The sequence below is a fragment of the Bos indicus x Bos taurus genome, chromosome 17, assembly GCF_003369695.1.
Source record: "Bos indicus x Bos taurus breed Angus x Brahman F1 hybrid chromosome 17, Bos_hybrid_MaternalHap_v2.0, whole genome shotgun sequence".
NCBI classification, from domain to species: Eukaryota; Metazoa; Chordata; class Mammalia; order Artiodactyla; family Bovidae; genus Bos; species Bos indicus x Bos taurus.
In genome coordinates this window covers 9947731-9968605 of record NC_040092.1, presented here as the reverse complement: position 1 = coordinate 9968605, position 20875 = coordinate 9947731, and the positions used below count along the sequence as shown (strand labels likewise).

Genomic DNA, 20875 nt, shown 5'->3' with positions numbered 1-20875 from the left:
CCTTCTCGTTGATGGAGCCACTGTCTAGGCTAATTTTAGTTCGAGGGGAGGGCCTACAGGCAGCTTGGCTGGGCCCAGGAGCAAAGGAAACAGAGTTCATGGATTTGGACTCCTACCCACTGAGTCTTTGGATTCCCTCCAAAGTCAGGACTTGGAACTCAGGCTGAAGTCCTAGTTCAGTGCCTCACAGACCCTGGCTGCTAATTCCTGCGTTTGATTTCTAAATGAAGAGATGGTGACTTTCTGCTGAGGGCTTGTCAATGATTTCTGACAGTCTGCCCTTTTCTTGTCTCTCCCTGTTTCTAGCTGCCAGTTTGTGGTGTCTGAAGACCAAGACTACACAGTTCATTTTGCTGATCCTGATACCTTAGTCAACTGGGACTTTGTGGAACAAGTGGTGAGTAGTTCAGCTCAGCTGTGAGCTGAGCGTGGCAGAGTGAACTAAAGAGAGGGACTGTGGTGACAGCAGCTTTTGGCTGAGTGCACTGCTGATCCATCTTTCTGTCTAGCCTTACTGTGGGCATTTTCCAGAGCTCACTGCTGGTTTCGTCTAAAGTTGATTTTCTGCTAATTGGCTCCTGCAGGACTAGGCATTGCAGGGTAAGAGGGTAATAACAGTCATGTCTGCTACCTCCTCTCCTCTGGGAAGACATAAGCAGGGGAATAGAGAACTCTGGTTATCCTCCTGACCCTGGAAGGGCTCATAACATGTACACTGCTTCATTGGTAGTCATGTGTAGTCATCAGTATGAGATTTGGCCTTGGCCTTGTGACAGATGAAATGAGCCCCACAGCTGTACTGCAGTCCAAGCTACTGCTGCACTTGTCTTCTCTTGAAGTTACAGGCTCTGGGTATCCCTTTGTTACCCCTAGTTATGTGATGTAGAATACCTTTCAAAGTGATAGACTCCAAGGCCTGCACTCTCATTACTGTGAAAATTCATAAAATCATCTGAAAGTGACATGGAAAGCCTATGAAACTTAAGTTCTATATGCATTGGTTTAGGGAAAAAACAGACATAATGTAGAAGCCTCACTGACTCCTCCTGGTACATTACTTCTAGATCCTTTTTATGCATGTGTGTGTGTGTGCGTGTGCATGAGTCACTTGGTTGTGTCCAATTCTTTGCGATTCCATGGACTGTAGTCCACCAGGCTCCTCTCTCTGTGGGATTCTTCAGGCAGGAACACTGGAGTGGGTTGCCATTCCCTTCTCCAGGAGATCTTCCTGACCCAGGATCAAACCTGGGTCTCCTGCATTGCAGGCAGATTCTTTACCATCTTAGCCACCAGGGAATCCTGCCTTTATGTATGTGTACATATAAGTCTTTTTTTGTTAATGGGATCTATATTGATTGTCATTTTTTCCTTTTGATGTCGAACTCTGAAAATACCTGTTATATGGTGGTTTTATTATATTATTATTTTGGTTTCCTTAATGATTTGCTTGAGGTGCTCTTTTGGATATACCTGCACTGTTGAACTGTATTATGAAGATGTGTTGTTAGAGATGTATAGGGATGCGGAGGGGGATGGAAGAGGCTCTGACAGTCCCTAGTCAGTTCTGAAAGCAGTTTAACCTGTGGTGGTGTTTGTTTCAGCGCATTTGTAGCCATGAAGTGCCATCTTGCCCAATATGCCTATATCCACCTACTGCAGCCAAGATAACCCGTTGTGGACACATCTTCTGCTGGGCGTGCATCCTGCACTATCTTTCACTGAGTGAGAAGACCTGGAGTAAATGTCCCATCTGTTACAGTTCTGTGCATAAGAAGGATCTAAAGAGGTAAGATGGAGGTGTTTACCAGATTAGACCTCAGTCTACCAACTGCTTGCCCTTCTACATATGAATGTCCATGTTACAGTGTTGTTGCCACAGAGTCACGTCAGTATGTTGTTGGTGATACCATTACAATGCAACTGATGAAGAGGGAGAAAGGGGTGTTGGTGGCCTTGCCCAAATCCAAGTGGATGAATGTAGACCATCCTATTCATCTTGGAGGTGAGTTTCGTTAATTTGGGGAACACATAATGGTGGGTATATCTGTTAAGGCTACTTGAGTATGTCTTTCTACTGTCAAAAACTGAGCCTTTAAGCTAGCCAATTCTAGCATTGCCAAATTAGACATGGGATTCCAGTAGGTTGGGGGTGAAGTTTGCAGAAAATGATTTAACTCTTGATTTCGAGTTTAGTTCATTTGTGAAATGAAAAATTAAAATACATATAAGGCTTTGTTGAGTAGTATCTAGCCCTGTGCCCAGTTTTTGGGGGATTCCACAGTCAGCCAGTCTTGACACCTGTCATCAAGGAACTCAGTAGTCTAATCGAAGAGACAGACTGGTAGCCAGACATTTGGATCTAGAGTGTGGTCAGTGCTTATGGTAGGAAAGTGCAAGGGGTTGTATTCTCTGTATTCCAATGGAGATGAGCATTAAAGTGACATTGCAGTTTTTGGGCAGAAGAGGATTTTCAATAAATGGTATAAACAGTTGACTGTTACGGAAAAAAAAAATTAGATCCGTATCTCATACCATTCATAAAAATCAATTCCTGATGGATTGAAAAATCAAATATAACAAAATTCAAAACTTTTAAAAGAAAATATAGGAAAATATCTTTATTTGGGGTTTTACCTGGGAAGGTGTTTGAACCAAGCTGAAACCATCAATGCTATAAAATAAAAGATTGATAAATTTGATTTTATGAGAATTAAGATTCAGCAAAATTCCTTAAAGTCAACAGGTGATAAATAGGGGAAGATTTTCACATTTAAAATAAAGATTAATGTCTAGAACATACAGATGTTCTATAAATTAACAGTCAAGTAGAAGAATAGGCTAAGCATGTGGCAAAGTATTTCCCAGGAGAGGATATCTGAATAACTTCCCAAGTATCTACAGAAGTTTAACTTTGCCTAGAGTTACACAAATGCCTGTAACAGTGACACACACACACACCCAGGATGAGGCAAATACAGGCATACCTCATTTTACTGTGCTTCACAGATAGGCAGTTTTTACAGATTGAAGGTTTGTGGCAACCCTGCATTGTCAGGTGATGGTTAGCATTTTTTTGCTCCTCGTGCTGGGTCTTCGTTGCTACGTGGGCTTTTCTCTAGTTGCGGTGTGTGGGCTCCTCATTGTGTGGCTTCTCTTGTTGTGGAGCACATGCTTCAGGGCGTTCGGGCTTCAGTAGTTGTGGCACATGGGCTCAGTAGTTGCAGCTACCAGGCTCTGGAGCACAGGCTCAGTGGTTGGGGTATACGGGCTTAGTTGCTCTGAGGCATGTGGGATCTTCCCAGACCAGGGATTGAGTCTGTGTCTCCTGCATTTGCAGGTGGATTCCTTACCACTGAACCACCAGGGAAGCCCATGGTTAGCGTTTTTTAACAGTGTTTTGTAATTAAAGTATCTACATTGTTTTAATGCTATTGCTAGCATATAAACTGCAGAATAGTGTAAGAATAACTTTTGTATGCACTGAGAAACAAAAATCTGTGACCTGCTTTATTGTGATGCTCACTTTATTACAGTGGAACCAAATAAGCATATCACTGAGGTATGCCTGTGCTGGGTTTCGGCAGGGGTGGGGAAGTGGGTACTCTTGTTCTTGGAGTTTAAATTGATACAGCCTTTAGTGTGTATGTGGGGAGGCGGATAGTATATAAAATAGACCCAACCTTTGATTCAGTATCATAAAGAAATCATTTGTACCAAAGAGCATGTATAGGAATTTTTTTGTTATAGTTGTTTTTTTGTTTGTTACAGTCGTAATAGAAATTGGCAATAACCTAAATGTCCACAGGAAACTTAACTCATTAGATTATATCTTCCATTTCTAACACAATATAGAAGGTAAAAAAAGAAATAGATCGAGACCTTTATTTATGAATGTGGATATATAAATGTATAGGAAAAAGTGTGAAGGACACACATTCAGATTTGTAAGTAGTTATCTCAGGGTTTTTTAAGTCCATAAAATTTGAGAGATGGATGTGAAGGAAGTAAATCATCCTGGATCCTTTTACCCAGAGGTACCCCAAAATGTTAATTGTAGAGTTTTTTCCTATACATGTATATTTTTGTGAGATTGGAATTGTTTTCTTGTTTGGCATCTGTTTTTTCTCCCCCCATGTAATGTGGATATTTCTCCATGTCACTAAATGCTTCCTTCTTAGAAGAGCATTTTTAATGTCTGCAAAATTCTCTTTAATGAATATACCATCATGTCACTGTTTCTTTATTGGACTTACTAGTTGGTTGCAGCTTTTCTGTTACTAAAGTTTTTTTGTGTGTGTGTAGGGGAGGGGGTGCGCATCATATTACTTTTTGAATCTTAGTTCCCAACCAGGAATTGAACCCCGACCTTCAGCAGTGAAAGTATGGACTACTAGGGAATTCTCAGAACATTAATTTTTTTTTCTACATCTTTGGTTTTCTTAGGATAGCTTTCTTGTGTTATGGAGTCCAAGTTGTAAATTTTAAGTTAAGGGTCATTGCTAAATATTTTTCTTTTAAGGAAAATACACTAAGTCATTCTATTTTCATCCTAGAAAAAAGCTGTATATGAAAGTTGCTATTTAGCCACACAGCCGTGAGCTCTGAGTTTTGCCTCTCTGTGATCTCGTTGGTGTTGTTGCAGATGAGCAGCACAGCCAGTACTCCAAGCTGCTGCTGGCCTCCAAGGAGCAGGTGCTGCGCCGGGTGGTGCAGGAAGAGAAAGCGGCGCTGGAGCGGCAGCTGGCAGAGGAGAAGCACACGCCCGAGTCCTGCTTTATTGAGGCAGCTATCCAGGAGCTCAAGGTGACGGGAAGCCCTGGGAGTGGGGGCAGGGGTTGGAAATTGGCTACTTCAGCCCCACCCACGTTTGAGATGATGAGTAGGGAACAGCTGAGAAAGCAGATTTGCTCTGGGCTTTGGTGATGGGAGGGAGAGGGTAACCTAGTGGTTTTTCAGGTGCTTCCTGGGACTGAAAAGATCAAGTCAAGGTGATCTTAAAACTCTGGAGTGTCTTGGATTAGCTGTGTTCTTTTTTTTGTTCTAAGATTTATTTATTTTTGGCTGCTCTGGGTCTTCATTGCTGTGCGTGGGCTTTTCTGTAGTTGTGGCCAGGAGGGGCTACTCTTGTGGGCTTCTCACTGCAGTGGCTTTTCTTGTTGCTAAGCATAGACTCTAGCGCCCTCGGGCTTCAGTAGTTGTGCCGTGGCATGTGGGATCTTCCCTGACCAGGGATTGAACCTGTGTCCTCTGTATTGGCACATGGATTCTTAACCACTGGACCACCAGGAAAGCCCTAAGAAAGAAAGTAAAGAAAGAAAGTGAAGTCGCTCAGTCGTGTCCCAACTCTTTGCAACTGCCTGGACTGTAGCCTACCAGGCTCCTCCCTCCATGGGATTCTCCAGGCAAGAGTACTGGAGTGGGTTGCCATTTCCTTCTCCAGCTGTGCCCTTAATTAAGCAACATAGGCTTTTGTTTGCTTTTTAGGAAAGCACCTGGATTAATTTTTGGAGATGTTTTATTTAAGGAACATTGTGAAGAAATTATTATGGCCTCTCAAGCAGGCTCTACCAATGCCTGCTGAGGATTTTGGAGCAGCAGTGTCCAAATAGAGAATTCCCTATGCCCTGTGTCCTCTACAATAGGAATTCTTAAACTTTAAGAGGCAGCAGAATCGCTAGTTGTTGGGCTGTGCCCTAAGAGACTGATTCAGTAGGTCTAGGCTCAGTAAGGTTAATACTTTGCATTATCACAAGTTCCAGGGGAGTCTGGTGCTGCTCACCCCCAGGTCACACTTTGAGAATTAGTGATCTGTTAGAACAGTGAAAGCCCTGATGGAAGGGTCTGTGACAGGCCCTGTGCTGGCGTACTGCTCTTATTTATCATGTAGCTTCATAACTGGGTGTGATAGAACAGCTGTCCCCTTTAAAGTGGAATCATGGGTTAGGTAATTGACTTGAGGACATACAGCTAGTAAGAGGTGAAGCTGGTATTTGAATTCCTTTCTGTTTGACTCACAAGTCCTCTTTGGGCAGGATTCTGTATTTACTTTTCATTTTCTTTCTGTAATGCAGGGCATTAGTTCAAATGCATTTCAGGGAGCTTATAGGAAAGCTTCATATAAGTAGATCTGTCTAGGTTGAGATGGGGGTTGCACAAACCCTTGTTTCCCACAATGGTTCTCTCTCTCTAAGCTTAGTTCATAAAAACTAGAAGACCACTTCTGTGTCCTTGAATTTCTGTTCAGGAAGCTTTTGTGTAGTGTTGTCATTATCACTGCCAGAGACGTTAAGCAGAATACCATCCCATTGGAGTACCAGATACCTTTTGCTTCCTGCTTTCTTTAAAGAGTGAGAATTTTAAGTACTTAGACTTGTTTTTGGCCTTTTAACTTTTGCTCCTGTCGAGAGGCCATTGTAAACTTTGGTCCTTCAGACTCAATATGTTTCTGGTTTTCTCTCTGGTGCTCTAGGCTCGGGAAGAGGCTCTGTCAGGATTGGCTGAAAGCAGAGGGGAGGTCCCTGGTGTTGTGGCTGCTCTGGAACAACTGGTGCTGATGGCTCCCTTGGCGAAGGAGTCCGTTTTTCAACCCAGGAAGGTTGGTGTCTTTGTTACCGACTGAGTGGCCACCATTCTTCTCCAGCTGGTAGGCACTGTTAGATCTGGAGAAAAGGGAACTATGAGTATTTCCTATGTGCTTTTTTAAAAAAAAGTTATTTTTAAATTTTTCCTATGTGCTGTCTCATGTGTGTTCTTTCCTTAGCGATGTTAAGTCAGTGACTGCTAAGATAGACCTCTAGAGCTTGGTTCCTGCCTTTGCCACATGTTCTTTCTGTAACCTGCAGTTTGTCCCAACAGGGCGTGTTGGAGTACTTGTCTGCTTTTGATGAAGACGCCACCGAAGTTTGTTCTCTGGGTCCTCCTCATCCTGTTGCTCTCCCTCTGGTAGAGGAGGAGGAAACAGTGTCTGAACCAGAGCCTGAGGGCTTGTCAGAGGCCTGTGAGGACCTGGAGTTAGTAGAAGACAATCTTGGAGAAGGGACCATTTGTACCGAGTCCAGCCAGCAGGAACCCGTCAGCAAACCAAGCGTCACTCACCTGAGCAGCTCTCCTTGTTACTACTTTTACCAAGGTGAGCCTCCCTGAGGGGCCGGCTGGGTGCCGCTGGATGTTTCAGAGAAGTGGTCTGGCTCTCTAAGCAGAGGGAGGCAGTGGCACAGACCCTAGGTGGCTGGGCCTGTTGTGCCTTTCAGCCTGGGGAGGGAGAGTCGGGTCGGGTACCAGGAGGGCCCCGACTTGAGGACTGGCCGGGAGCATGGTGTGACGGATCCGCTTGTCTTCAGCGGAGGACGGGCAGCACATGTTCCTGCACCCTGTGAACGTGCGCTGCCTCGTGCGGGAGTATGGCAGCCTGGAGCAGAGCCCTGAGAAGATCTCGGCCACAGTGGTGGAGATCTCCGGCTACTCCATGTCTGAGGTAAGGGCCTGCCTTGCGAGGTGGACGGGCAGGGAGCCGCATTAACCTCATCTCTCTGTGCTAGGCCTAGCCGATCAGGTTCACAGACCTTCAAAGGCCTTTAGTTTTTGTGTGTGTGAGTTTGTGTTTTGGAGCCTGTGAATTTTTAAAAACTTAAATGGGGCTCCCCTGCCATGCGGGGGTTCTGTTAGGTCAGTCCGCCACTGCTGTCTGTATCACAGGTTCCTTTATTGTGGTTTGGGGATAGAGATGTCTCCACTGCTTTCATTTGAGATGAGTTTGTTTTTGTTTCTCTTTCTTCCTACTGCTTGGGAGAAATGGCCAAGAAAACAAAGTCCTTGGAGGCTTTAAGGTAGCTTATGAGTTTTGGCTTAGCAGATACCTGTGAATTATTGTCTGATAATTTACATATGTGAATATTTGCCCTTTGAGAATTACCCTTGTATTGATCACAGTTCAAAAGCTTAACATTAAGAGACTTTTTATGTACTATAACCTTTCTATCTAATGTGAAGAAAAAGGATAAAAAGAAAATTAAATCAGCTTCATTTTTATTGTTTTAGGCCAAGTTTTGTTCAATAGGGAAACCTGCTTTGTCTGCCTTCCCAGTTACCATTAATTCTGTCAGAGGTTCTCAGATTTTTTGCCAATAAGTAACTCTTGTCTTCCTTATTCTCCCTGTTTATTGTGGACCCCCCAGAAAATCAGAAACAGCTGATCAGCTTTGTATCATGCATTACTGGGCTTAGTTAATTCATTTGCATCACAAACCCAATAATTGCTTTTGGTTGCAATTTTGGTTTGCAATTTGGTTATTCTACCTTACTGTAGGTTAATTGACAATTTCTGTTCAGCTTTCCAAAATGGCGATAAGTTGAGCCGTAGTGCCATCTGAGTGAGTGTGTTTCCCTGCTGGATATCTGGGTGGGAACCTCTGCTCTCAGAGTCACGGCTGGTCTTAGTTGAGCGTCGGCCCCTTTTCCCTTGCAGGATATGCGACAGCGTCATAGATACCTCTCTCACTTGCCGCTCACCTGCGAGTTCAGCATCTGTGAACTGGCTCTTCAGCCTCCTCTGGTCTCTAAGGAAACCCTAGAGATATTCTCAGGTGAGAATGCTCTACTTTGCTTCCCTTTTTTAGTGGAATTCAGGGATTCTTATGACTAAAAACCCAGTGTAGAAGGAGGTAAGGACTTCTGTCATGAGTCTCCGAACTCCTGATACTCTCCATCCAGTCCAGCTGGGCCCTCCCTTGTGCCCTTAGCTGCTAGTCACCTGGGAGGAGTTAATTGCCAGGTTGTCCTGGGTCTGCCTCCTGACCACCTCACCACCCCGCAGATGACATTGAGAAGAGGAAGCGGCAGCGTCAGAAGAAGGCCCGGGAGGAACGCCGCCGAGAGCGCCGGATTGAGATGGAGGAGAACAAGAAGCAGGGCAAGTGTAAGTTCAGGAGCGCTCATCTGTGACTAGCACAGCTGTGCATCACTGTACAGAGGCCCCAGGCCCGGCCCAGTCGTAGCTCAGCTCTGCCACTTGGTTTCTTCAACTTCTAAACGTGAGTTGTGAGAGCACCTCCCTCATGGGCTTCCTGAGAGAATTGGAATTGGCGCGGGTCAAAGTGCATAGCACATAGTAAGGAGTAAGAGTGAGTTCATCCTTGGCAAAGTGGGTGGAAAAAACCCGGGGCGGGTGTGTGGCTAGGGAATTGGACATCTGCTGGATGCTGGGGATAATTGGCCCATGTGCTCTCTGGGTATGTTGTTGGCCTCGCCTTCAACTCTGGAGACATCTATACATAGCTAGTCTACCAGGAGAGTCTGAAATAGTAGAAACCTGTTGACATACTAGGAAATACATGCAGGGAGTTAGACTTGAGCTCTTTCATACCAATAAGTAGAGTCTTTTAATCTGGTTCCGCAACATAAGCTTCACTGAACTAAGGATTTTGTGACATGAGGGCCTGCTTAACCTCCAGGAACAAGGAGTTGAATCCTTGGCTAGGGAAAAGACTTGACTATTTTGAATCCACATGGTATGGTAAATACAAATTTTACTTATCTAACTGGGATAAGTATGTATCTGGCATCCTGGTGTTGTGTAGCTGTTTGGCACAAGTCTTAAACAGCTGAGAAAACTGATGTTTCAAGAACAAAGACTTTTATGGGAATAATTAAAAATTATATAGAACAGTATGATTAACCCTCAGGTTTATCACCCAGCTTTAACATGAATAGTTAAAACAAGGGTTTTATATTAAAGACATAAAGTGGCAAATATTACAAATTTTGGTTTTAAAGCTGTCTCCATCCTTCATACACCTGGGAGATTGATATTGACCATCCATAACTGTTGGAAAAGATTCGAAGAATTCTGTAAGTGGGCTTGCTGTTCTCATCTTGTCTTTGCAGACCCGGAAGTCCACATTCCCCTGGAGAATCTACAGCAGTTTCCTGCCTTCAATTCCTACACCTGCTCCTCTGATTCTGCTTTGGGTTCCACCAGCACTGAGGGCCGTGGGGCGCTCTCCCTTTCTCCTCTTAGCAGAAGTCCAGGTTCCCAAGCAGGTAAATGGGGTTGGGACTTAGAGAATAAAGTTGACCACCAGCCGTAGACCTTAAGTTGAGCCCTAGTGTCTGAATTTACAATAGTGACCTCAGCATGGTGGGGTCTTTAGGGGACTGATTTTATTTGCGTAGTTAATAGATTCCTGAGAAACACTAAATTCTTAACATTTGATTCACGTATGGACTGCTTTATGCCCTGTTAGCTTCTGAATAACTCAGGCAGACCCTACAGCAGGACAGTTAAACCTAGATTCTTCTCTGCAGCCCAGCTGTTTTATTTCTAGTTCTGCCTTTGAAGTACTCCCTCTGTATGTGTGAACATCTTTATATTTGTCTTATTATAACATTGTTTATGGTGAGGGGTGGAGGGAACAGCCTACAAAGTCTACTGGTAGGGAAATGGCTCAATTACATCATTTTTACTATGAAATTCTTTACACCTACTGAAAAGGGAGATAGCTCACTTCCTGAACCTTTAAGATGAAAGGAATTTGTAGAAAAAGACAAAGCATGACACCATTTTTGGGTTAAAAATGCCACACAAAGCATTTCAGTGTAGGTTTATATATCTAAATGTATAGAAAAATCCTGGGATGATTGTGTTCCAGACCACTAACAGTGTTCCACTCTAGGGACTGAGATCAGGATTAAGAGGCTGTCAGCTTTTTAAAAACAGTTTTGCTTATGTATAGAATATATTACTGTGTTATGAAATTAAACAGTTATAATTTCAGAGAGCTGTCTTCTGATCTTCATCCACCTGGCAGATCGTTTTTGATACTTAAAATTTATTTTTCTCAGGCATTTTCAGTGAATGTCCAAGATCAGAACATTTGGTGACTCTTGTGATCATTTGCCTGTCACTTCGCAGATTTAGGAGCCTGAGATGAAGGCCAGGGCTTGGTTAGTGTCAGGGACTGGGACTAGAGTCTAAGGGCTACACAGCCATCATGCTCTTCAGTTTAACTGAGATGAGACCTACTGTACAAAGGAACATGGCAAAACATTGACTGCATCATCTGTGACACAGAGATTGTATTTTCACACACTAGTTTTCCTGAAGGTATGTGGGTTTCAACACATTCAGGCAAGAGCAGTTGGATGGGCCTAGAAATAAAAGTACCGCAGAGCCCTGGCTGACTGGAAAGGCCTCTCCCTGCCAGCAGTGATCAGGGCAGTGGGTGGGCTGATCTGTGGGAAATGTTCGCTCTGGTTCCGAAAGGATGGAGAAGACGACAAGCTAGGGAAGGGAGTAGCACGGAAGAGCTTGCATTTTGCTGGATTTTGTTGCTGTGTGTGTTTTGAATTCTAACTGAATATGCCCCAGGTCATAGACATCTGCTGGCTGGAACATAAAGGCTGACCTGATTACATTTCATTTCTTTTTCTTGAAGCTTTTTATCCATATAAAACTAGTCCATGACATCCAGTACCTAGGCCTTGAGAGCTGGCTCACGTGGAAAGGGTTTTTTTACTGTGGGAATGGATTTTGCAGTGCCTTATAGTGTTCTCATAACCTTGAAACTTTTCTCTCCCTATTCTGATCACTTGTGTGAACAGTAGGCCATGTTCTTGGCTTTATAAGCACATGGCAGAGTTGAAGGTAGATCAAGGTTTAGCGTTTTGAGGCAGTGTTGGTAATTATCCAGACCTGATTTGGTGTTAATCTCTTCTGTTTTATTTATTTATTTTTTTCTCTTCTGTTTTATTAAGTTGACTTGTATAATCAGGTCTCTGGTTCCCTTTCAGACTTCCTGCTGACCCCTCTGTCACCCACTGCCAGTCAGGGCAGTCCTTCATTCTGCGTTGGGAGTCTGGAAGAAGACTCTCCCTTCCCTTCCTTTGCCCAGGTAAACCCACTGCTTTTAAAGCAGCCCACGGGCATTTAACATGAACTCTGCTGCTTGTTCTTCCTGGAAATCTCTGCTGGAGACGGGAGATTTACAGGCTAATGTCACCCTGACTTTCAAAATCATACAAGGCGCTTTAAAGAGAAGCTCATGGATTTAGTCTCAGATACTACCATAAACTTACCAAGGACAGAAGCCAAGAATAGCTGAGGAAGAATCAGAGTTTTAATTATTTAACAAGTCACTAGATTATTCGTGTACTAACACTGATCTAGGGGCTGGGGATATGTCAGTCAATTTTAACTGGCCCCTAGTTCTGGGACCTCTGACTTAGGTGGTATGAAATATAATAAACCATTCTTTGCTTTGGGAAGGGGAAGGTTGTTTTGGTTATCCTGTAACTAACTAGCCAAAGTGGCTGTCTTGAGATGGGTTGAAGGGAGCACTAGGCTAGTAAGATTTGATGTCAAATCAGTATCAGTCTTTAAAATAAGCAAACAGTCAGCATTCCTGCATTTGATAACTGAGGAAGATGGACAGACAGTTGACAAGCACCCCGTAGGAAGTTAGTGTTCATTTCTTTGGGACTAGTTTGGACTCAATTGCTTAATAGTTCTTTAAAGCAGGTAGTTGATACAGACGTTTCTCACATATAGATGGAAGTTTGTGCTGAGAAATGAGCAGGAATTCAACTTTGGTGAGGAGAGTCCTTGAAGTCGAGGATGAAATAATTGAGAGTGATCCTGAAAATGAACTACCTGGTTTCAGAGGTATAAGCAAGTGGCTCCCAGGAATTAGGTCAATGTCTGAGTTGTTTTTTTAGCTAGGTTTTACTGCCATTGCATTTTTCATCATTATATTTTGAAAAACTTCAAACTTAAAGAGTTGAAAGGATAGTGTAATGAATATTCATACTTTTCACTCAGATTGACCAGTAGTTACTGTTTTGTTATATTTGCTTTTTCTCTCTTTTTTTGCTGTGTTGAAAATAAGATACAGACCTCATGAATGACATTTCACCACTAAATACTTGGGAGATACATACCACTCAAATGACATTCTCCTATATGCCCACAGTTATCATTGTTACATCAAAGACATTCAGCTGATTTAATACTGTCTAAGATGGCACATATTTCTATTTTCCCTTTTGTCTCAGTGTCCTATATTGTTTTCAGTCAGATTCAGTCAGACTGTTCATTGCATTTAGTGTTTCAACTCTCTTCAGTCTCCTTTGACCCATAACAGTTCCCCTGGCTTCTGTTTTTTTTTTTTTTTTTTTAACATGTGGCATGGATATTTTGGGGGCTTGCCTCATAGCTCAGTTGGTAAATAATCTGCCTGCAATGCAGGAGTCCCTGGTTCGATTCCTGGGTCGGGAAGATGCCCTGGAAGAGGGCATGGCAACCCACTCCAGTATTCTTGCCTGGGAAATCCCATGGACAGAGAAGGCAGGCTACAGTCCGTGAGGTCACAAGAGTTGGACACGACTTAGTGGCTAAACCACATGGGTATTTTTGAAGCATCTAGGCCTGTTGTTCTATAAATGATCCTACACTGTAGATTTTCTGATTGTTTCTTCATGAGTGGACCCAGGCTAAACATTTAAACATTTTTGGTGAGATTAAAATATAGGTGAGATTTTAATGATCTTATAAGATGATTCAGATGTTGTACTGTGTTAGACCCCAAACTCTTGGGGACCAAGGGAGCAGATTTTCACAGTAGTATATGATGAAGAAAGTTCATCAGTGAAATCAGTATCTGCCAGTTGAATTCATTTTGCATAATATGCAAGCCCCAGGTTGGGACACATTCGGGACAGGCATGCTGATGTGAATCTTGTGGGATTTGTTTCTTGGTACAATACACCCTGCTTTTGGTGGCATGTCATGTGTGGTAGATAGGATGCAAAGTGACCCTCAGCACTTACAGAGCTGGCCTTGGCCAACTGAGATGAAAAATTCCTCTTTCGGGAGGGATTGTTCTGATGTTACTGTACTTTCAGGAATCTGGTTTATGGCTGAATCTAAATGTTAATAGTTAAGGAGCTATTGGAAAAGCAAAGACTGAAAGGTAATGAGAGCTGTGGGAGCAGTTTCGGGATAAAGTTAAATTGGTTTTTGTGGCCTTAGGTAACTGAGGTTTGCGCAGCAAGCGGTTTGTTTTAAATTTGGAAGGTCCTGTACACTCCTTACTGCAAGAGGAGTAATGTTGATGTTTTTAGGCATCTCCAGAAGAGGAGGAAAATTTTGTCCAGAAGAAAGGAATGACACAAAGTCAGGATTCCCCACTTCAAAATCAGAGTATAAATCTCTTGTGCATTCTTTGCAGTATTCTTTACCTGTTTCCTAAGGAACAGAACAGGTTCTGGTTTCCCACCTTGTTAGTTTCACTGCCAGTTCAGGATATAGGGGACATGAGGAAAACACTGTGTTAGGGAAAGAAGTATCCAGAAAATTTTTTCCCAGTGGGGGTAGTTGATTCTTTGTCCCCTGTACCAGTCAGTGTCAAGGTAGCAGTCTGGAGAAGAAATAGGATCAGTAACTTAAATTCTTTCCCTTCCTTTTCCCACTTCGGCAGATGCTGAGAGTTGGAAAAGCAAAAGCAGATGTATGGCCCAAAACTGCTCCAAAAAAAGGTGAGAATGGCCCGCTGATAAAGGGGAAGCTTGGGCCCTTTCAGAAAGTAGAAGGCTCTGGAGTTGTTTCTGCAATTTTAACACTGGTCTTTTTTAGATGAAAACACCTTAGGTCCTCCTGCCCCTGTGGACAGCGATGGGGAGAGTGATAACTCAGACCGCGTTCCTGTGCCCAGTTTCCAGAATTCCTTCAGCCAAGCTATTGAAGCAGCCTTCATGAAACTGGACACACCGGTGACTTCAGATCCGCTCTCTGGTAAAGGCACAGGAGCGGGGTGCTCAGCTCAGGGCTGTGGTTTCCTCCTGGATCCAGGGGCACTGATCACTAATCACTTGGCGCTTTCCCTCTGAACCTCAGGGCTCACGTTCTAATGTTAACTAACATTCCATCTGGTATATCAGATGGCTCCTTTTTGCACCCCAGATTAATTCTTGAGGCCTTTGTGAAATTCTGTGTAACTTTTCCCCCCCAGCCTTATAGATTTCTGAATCCTGAGGTGGTGAAGGTGGCTAATAGATAGATGGAGGTCAAACTCAAAAGTACACCCCTGTGGTATTCACGACTAGCATTTATGATATGCTTCCTACACGCCTAGCATTGTGCTAATTTTATTCTCCCAGTAACCATATTAAATGGGTAGAATTCACATTACAGATGAGCTGGGCTGGGCATCTAAGTGATGTGTCTGAAGACAAACACCCAGAGAGTGCAAGGTCCGGTATTTGACTCCAGGCAGTCTAACTCCAGAGCCTGCACTCACATTGCCTATGACTCCCATCAGTGGAAACTGGCCAGGGGGCAACGGGGTGGCATTCTAAGCTAAGTTCTTTCTGTGTTTTGTTTAGAAGAGAAAGGAGGAAAGAAAAGAAAAAAACAGAAACAGAAGCTGCTGTTCAGCACCTCCGTCGTCCACACCAAGTGACACTACTGGCCCAGGCTGACTTCTCCATCTGGTTTTCTTTTTATTTGTGCTTTTGTTTTGCTGCTGTAATTTTTAAGTATTTGAGTTTGAACAGATTAGCTCTGGGGGGAGGGGGTTTCCACAATGTGAGGGGGAACCAAGAAAATTTTAAATACAGTGTATTTTCCAGCTTCCCGTCTTCACACCAAAATAAAGTATTGACACTCACAAGAGAGCTCTTCCTGCCAAGGTGTTAGTTTGTCGCCAGGTAGTCTTTTTGACCCATGTGTAATTAGTTTTTTCAACCCCAACTTAAGTTTTAGTCTCTTGGAGCAGCCCAAACCAGTGTTAGGGCACCTTGCTTTCAGCACACCTATTGGTGTGTCTTTTAAAAATAGTTGAATCTTTTCTATCTGTTCAGTACTCCTCTTGTTAAAGAAACAGGGATGGGAATAAAATGGATGCAGGATACCCAGCTTGAATTGTAGTTTTTCTTACAACAACCAGGCTGTGGTGTCAGACCCAGGTTGCACTTGTATGTGTGCTGGAGGGTTTTATCTTCTGTTGGGCACAGAAAGTTGTAACTGTCATTGACTAAGGAGGCCCTAGGACCTGATAGCCTTTAGGTCAAGCCTGTTTCAAGCGACAGTGGCCTGAATGAATTACAGAAACGGAGGAGTCTGGCACACCCGGAGGCAGAGCAGGACAGGTTTGAAAGCAGTGGGATGCCTCCCCAACCCCTGCCCCCCACTGCCTCCCTGTTGTCTAGAGCAGTCTTATGCCTTGGTTTGAGCTGAATGAATTTGAGTGATGTGAATTATTTTGCTGCTTAATAAAGTGACCTCTAGGTATAATAGACTATGAAGGCAAATAGTTGCAATAAATCACCTGCATAAGCATTGTGAGCTTTCTGGTTTCTTTAAGATTTATTTCAGGTCAGCTAGACGTCTATTTCTTAATAGGTTAAGGTAACAGCTGCTGTGAACTTGAGCAAATCTGTTTTCATGGAGTCATGTCTTTCCTAGTGTCAGGCCTAAAGGGTTCTTGATCTGGGCTCATTAATTCTACCCTCCCATTTTTAAAATGACAGATGTTTGTTAAATGTATTATAATATGTAAGGGACTTTTGAGTGATGTCCATTTTATGAAGCAGAGAATATCTCCTTGAAATGTCTTTGCTGCTGCTGCTAAGTCGCTTCAGTTGTGTCCAACTGTGCAACCCCAGAGACGGCAGCCCACCAGGCTCCCCCGTCCCTGGGATTCTCCAGGCAAGAACACTGGAGTGGCTTGCCATTTCCTTCTCCAACGCCTGAAAAATGAAAGTGAAGTCGCTCAGTCGTGTCCGACTCCTAGCGACCCCATGGACTGCAGCTTACCAGGCTCCTCCGTCCATGGGATTTTCCAGGCAAGAGTACTGGAGTGGGGTGCCACTGCCTTCTCCGAAGGTGTCTTTAATAGGTAGCAGATCAAAACGGGTCATGTCTCGTCTCTCCTAATTCCTGTGAATGTATTGTCTCACCTACCTTCAGGTGCCAGGCAGGTATAAGGCAATAGAGAGGGTGGAACTGCAGAGAACCACCAGATGTTGGCAGCTGCTATTTGACTTTGTAATAATGAGGTCAGGTGACATCATTATTACAAAGATATTTTCCCCCACTCAAAAGTGTAAGAATTGTATTATTATTTATTTTTTTGTCAGGTTACCTGGTAAAGTATTGGCAAAGAATCTTTATTTTTAAGGTCCTTTGGGTCATTGAGACCAGCTCTAGATCTGTGCCGGTTTAGTTGCTGTGTCTCACTAATACTATTACTCTGGGGACTTCCATAGATGTCTAGTGGTTAAGACTCTGAGTTTCCACTGTGAGGGGCCTGGGATCAATCCCTGGTCGAGGAGCTGAGATCCTACACGCCCTGCACTGTGGACAGGTAAACTTCAAAACTGCTAGTCCGAATGACCTGGATTGCTTAGGGCCCAACCGAGGGGCAGGGCTATCGGGTCTCCAGTGGGAGCCTATACATCTAGTACCACATAGGGAGCTGGTCTTGCTACTGAGGCCAGGGATAGAAAGGGAAAGAGACTAGGCCAACCATGAACTTCACATGCACACTAAGTGCTAACAGAAACCAAATACATTTATTAAACCTGCTCTGCCAGGCAGTTAGATACAAAGGTGTGTATAGGGACAGGGGGTTCACAACCTGCAGAACAACTTAACCGGGCAATGCTGGGTAAAGGTGACTTTGATTAGTTTTACGTAAGTCCATTTTGAGCTGGTCACCTGGCCTCTGGTCTGCAGTCATCCAGTTTGGGAACTGCAGAAGATGCTGCTGCCTCTCAGAATGTCCCATCCCAGCGGGTGGACCCCAAGGCCTGGGCACAGCATAACGTGCAAAGGTTCACTCCATTGGCTCAGCAGTCTCCTCGCCGCCACTATCAGAAAGCTCCTCCCCAGCCGACTCCTCCTCTAGTAAACAGCTTTTAGTGACAGACTTCTGGATAGCCTCCCGCTCTCCTGGAGAAAGAGCATGGTGAAGAGCATGAGTGAGTTCTCATTCAGCCAGAGGCCATGGCCAGTCCCTGCTCAGTGGGCACAGGGCTAGCATCCCTTACCTTCATCAGTACAGTTCTGCAACAGGATCAACAGCTGTCTCCTGTTGTACTGAATCAGGAACTTCTGGCATGTTCTAATTGTACCTGGCATAGGTAAGAGCTTTGTGGTCAGCAGCTTGTGGAAAGTATTTGCCTCAGAGTCTTGCAGAGCTCAGAAAAAGTATCTTGCCTTTAGCAGGAGAGCAGGAATAGCCATCTACCACAGAAGACCGAATGCTGAACCTGCTACAAAACCAGCCATATCCCATGCACCCCTACCTCCCACGTGTAAGGTGTTGAGAAAACACGGGTAGCGGTGTCCTTTGTTCTCCAAGGATGTGATGAAGGGAAGAGCTGACCACACAAGCCGATAGAATTCCTTCCTGCATCGAAGTAGCACTATTCCGGTATAGGCATTGAGGTATCGCACTACAGCAGGGGGAAGAAAAAATCATTTGGACTGTCAGGGATGGGTTAAAAATCTTTGGATAATTAAACGCCTATGTGCTAGAGATCAGAGATGGCTCAAGACAGTGGCACTTGGAATGAATTCATCAGTAAGTAAAAACTTCATTTCTGAAGGGGGAAAAAAATTAGTAGGACAGCTCATTTACAGATGGTAAAGAATCCCGCTGTAATGCAAAAGACCCAGGTTTGATCCCTGGGTTGGGACGATCCCCTGGAGAAGTAACGGCTATCCACTCCAGTATTCTTACCTGGAGAACTTCATGAATCGGATAGGAGCCTCGGTCGGACAAGACTGAGCAACTTAACACTTCATTTACAGAAGGGAGAAACATCCAGTGCCTTGAACACCACTCAGAATTGGTGAATTTAGAATTTAAAATGTTCTTCTAATGCATTGACTAGTTAATAAATGGGTGGGGAGTGCAGAGATCTACCTTCCTCAGAAAACCCCTGGCTGAAAACCAAGTTGTCCTGTAACTGGGCTATGTAGGTTTTTCAAACAGTCAACTGAGTCTCACCTGAGGTAGGACAGCTATGCCTATGTGAAGCACCTATGGAATTCAATTTCAAAGAATATGGTAAAAGTGAATGGCAGTAGTGTGGATGTTGAGAGGGCCTGCTCCTATTTACATACACGCAACTGTGCGTCCTGTACAGGCCCTTTTCAAGGGTAATTAGATACAAGTGCTTCTTGCCCAATGTCCCACTGCCTACTAAGTCGCTTCACTCATGTCCGGCTCTTTTGTGACCCTATGGGCTGTAACCCGCCAAGCTCTCTCTGTCCATGGGATTCTCCAGGAAAGAATACCCTTCTCCAGGGGATCTTCCCAACTCAAGGACTGAACTCGTGGCCTACTATTAGCTAGCTCTCTGCCTAACGATTCACCCAGACCTCGGGATGCGACCCTGCTAAAAAGAACGGTATCTTACATAGGACACAGTACACAAGGCTTGGCAGTTCCCGGGGTCGTTCGTGCCCCTTCTTTCTCCCTCCTGTGGCCACCGCCCCCTCCAAGCCCCGCCGTCCACCCGGTTCCCAAGCACCCTCGTACCCGCGAAGCCGATGGAACAGGCGGCAGCACCGAAAGTCCCGTGCACGCGGGCGATCGTGTCCCGTACCAGGGTGCCCAGCACTCGGTCCTCCAGAGTCAGGCGGCAGCGGGGGTCGTCAGACACCACTTCGCAGAGCAGGTACCTGTGGCGGGCGGGAGGGAGGGAAGTGAGCATGGGGCCAGGCCCACGGGGTCGGGCAAGGGGCTGTTGGCAAGAGACTGCTTACCTATGCTTGAACCGCACCATGGCTGCCTCCACCTCCGGCGGCCAGACGCGCAAACCGGATGTCTGCTTTCTCCTCGGCGGCCAATAGGAAGTTGGCCTGGCAGCCACTCAGGGAGGCGGAGCTAGAATGTAGACGGAGCCCTGTGTCAGTCTCCCCTGAACTCCGCCTCTCTCTACGGTGCGCAGGCGTCCTGCTCAGTTCTGAGCTGATGGAGCTCGCGCAGCTGTTGGGAGCTAGGCTGCGCGATTGATTCCTTTTTTGTGCCTGTGATGGGTGGTTGTGCCCACTCATTAATTTTGTAGGATGCACCCGCGGCATTTGGAGCCTCCACGATGTTTTCTTTCTATTACCTTGCAACACAGTCGTGTGTGCATTTATATTTTCTCCCCATGCTGGAAGGTCTTGAGGGCAAGATCTTGCACTCACAAGCCAAGGATTCACAGAGGGGAAATTAGGACTCTTATATTCAGATTACAGCTCGGTTCAATTCCCCCTTACAGCCAAATATGTTATTACTGTTTAGGCCTTTCAACAACCTTATGGAGTCAGGTGTATTGTCTCATTTTTTGTGCAAAAACCATCTGTGATCATTATATTTTGTTTCTGTTTATTCTGTGTGTACTCGTTTTTTAAACAGAAAAGCACAAAGAAGCAAATAAAGATAAGTTATAACCCCAGCATCAAGAGAGCATAATTTATCATGTAGTGGGTTTTCTTCCCTAGTTTTCCCCCATGCCTGCAGTTCTCTGTGTGAGGTCCAGGAACCATTGAGTTTTCTGAGATTCTTTCAGAGAGTCTCCAGGATCAAGTTACTTTCATAATAGTACTAAGATGGTATTTGTTTCACTTTCTCAGAGTGGACAGTAAAGTTTTCCAGAGGCCACATGACATGTACTGACATTATTGCTCTGATGGTGAAAAGAATTGTGCATTGTGTTTTAGATATTTCTCAGTTTAATAAACATGGTAAATATCAACATATTCCATGAAACAAAAGCTTTTTGGGATCCTCAATAATTTAATGAGTGAAAAAGTGTCCTGAGACCAAAAAAAAAAAACTGAGATGAGAACTTCTCCTGTATGTTAAATTATATTTTTCCTTTTATT

The 20875-nt window shown here is 44.3% G+C and overlaps 2 protein-coding genes across 2 annotated transcripts in view; one reads left to right on the top strand and one right to left on the bottom strand.

The window, feature by feature from the left end:
* RNF10 (ring finger protein 10) overlaps positions 1-16332 on the top strand; it is a 33738-nt gene extending 17406 nt beyond the window's left edge. Inside the window, exons 4-17 of the mRNA XM_027566565.1 lie at positions 307-397; positions 1602-1786; positions 1866-2002; positions 4643-4803; positions 6470-6595; positions 6856-7129; positions 7341-7474; positions 8465-8582; positions 8813-8914; positions 9883-10038; positions 11788-11888; positions 14472-14529; positions 14627-14785; positions 15376-16332. Coding sequence (XP_027422366.1) covers positions 307-397; positions 1602-1786; positions 1866-2002; positions 4643-4803; positions 6470-6595; positions 6856-7129; positions 7341-7474; positions 8465-8582; positions 8813-8914; positions 9883-10038; positions 11788-11888; positions 14472-14529; positions 14627-14785; positions 15376-15452 — 1879 coding nt within the window. The 3' untranslated portion in view covers positions 15453-16332. The remainder of the gene's footprint in view (positions 1-306; positions 398-1601; positions 1787-1865; positions 2003-4642; positions 4804-6469; positions 6596-6855; positions 7130-7340; positions 7475-8464; positions 8583-8812; positions 8915-9882; positions 10039-11787; positions 11889-14471; positions 14530-14626; positions 14786-15375) is intronic.
* A 1214-nt stretch (positions 16333-17546) lies between these two features.
* POP5 (POP5 homolog, ribonuclease P/MRP subunit) lies at positions 17547-19866 on the bottom strand. Its single transcript, XM_027566566.1, has 5 exons — positions 19769-19866; positions 19542-19684; positions 18301-18450; positions 18043-18126; positions 17547-17944 (listed from the first exon to the last, which is right to left on the bottom strand). Exons 1-5 carry the CDS (start codon positions 19786-19788, stop codon positions 17829-17831), a joined length of 513 nt encoding a protein of 170 aa, XP_027422367.1. The 5' UTR covers positions 19789-19866; the 3' UTR covers positions 17547-17828.
* Positions 19867-20875: the final 1009 nt, after the last annotated feature.

Coding starts and splice junctions, on each gene's coding strand:
- POP5 (XM_027566566.1), bottom strand. CDS start 19,788: ATGGTGCGGTTCAAGCATAG. Junction 19,685..19,768: donor ATGGTGCGGTTCAAGCATAG/GTAAGCAGTCTC, acceptor CGCCCGCCACAG/GTACCTGCTCTGCGAAGTGG. Junction 17,945..18,042: donor GCAGAACTGTACTGATGAAG/GTAAGGGATGCT, acceptor CTCTTTCTCCAG/GAGAGCGGGAGGCTATCCAG.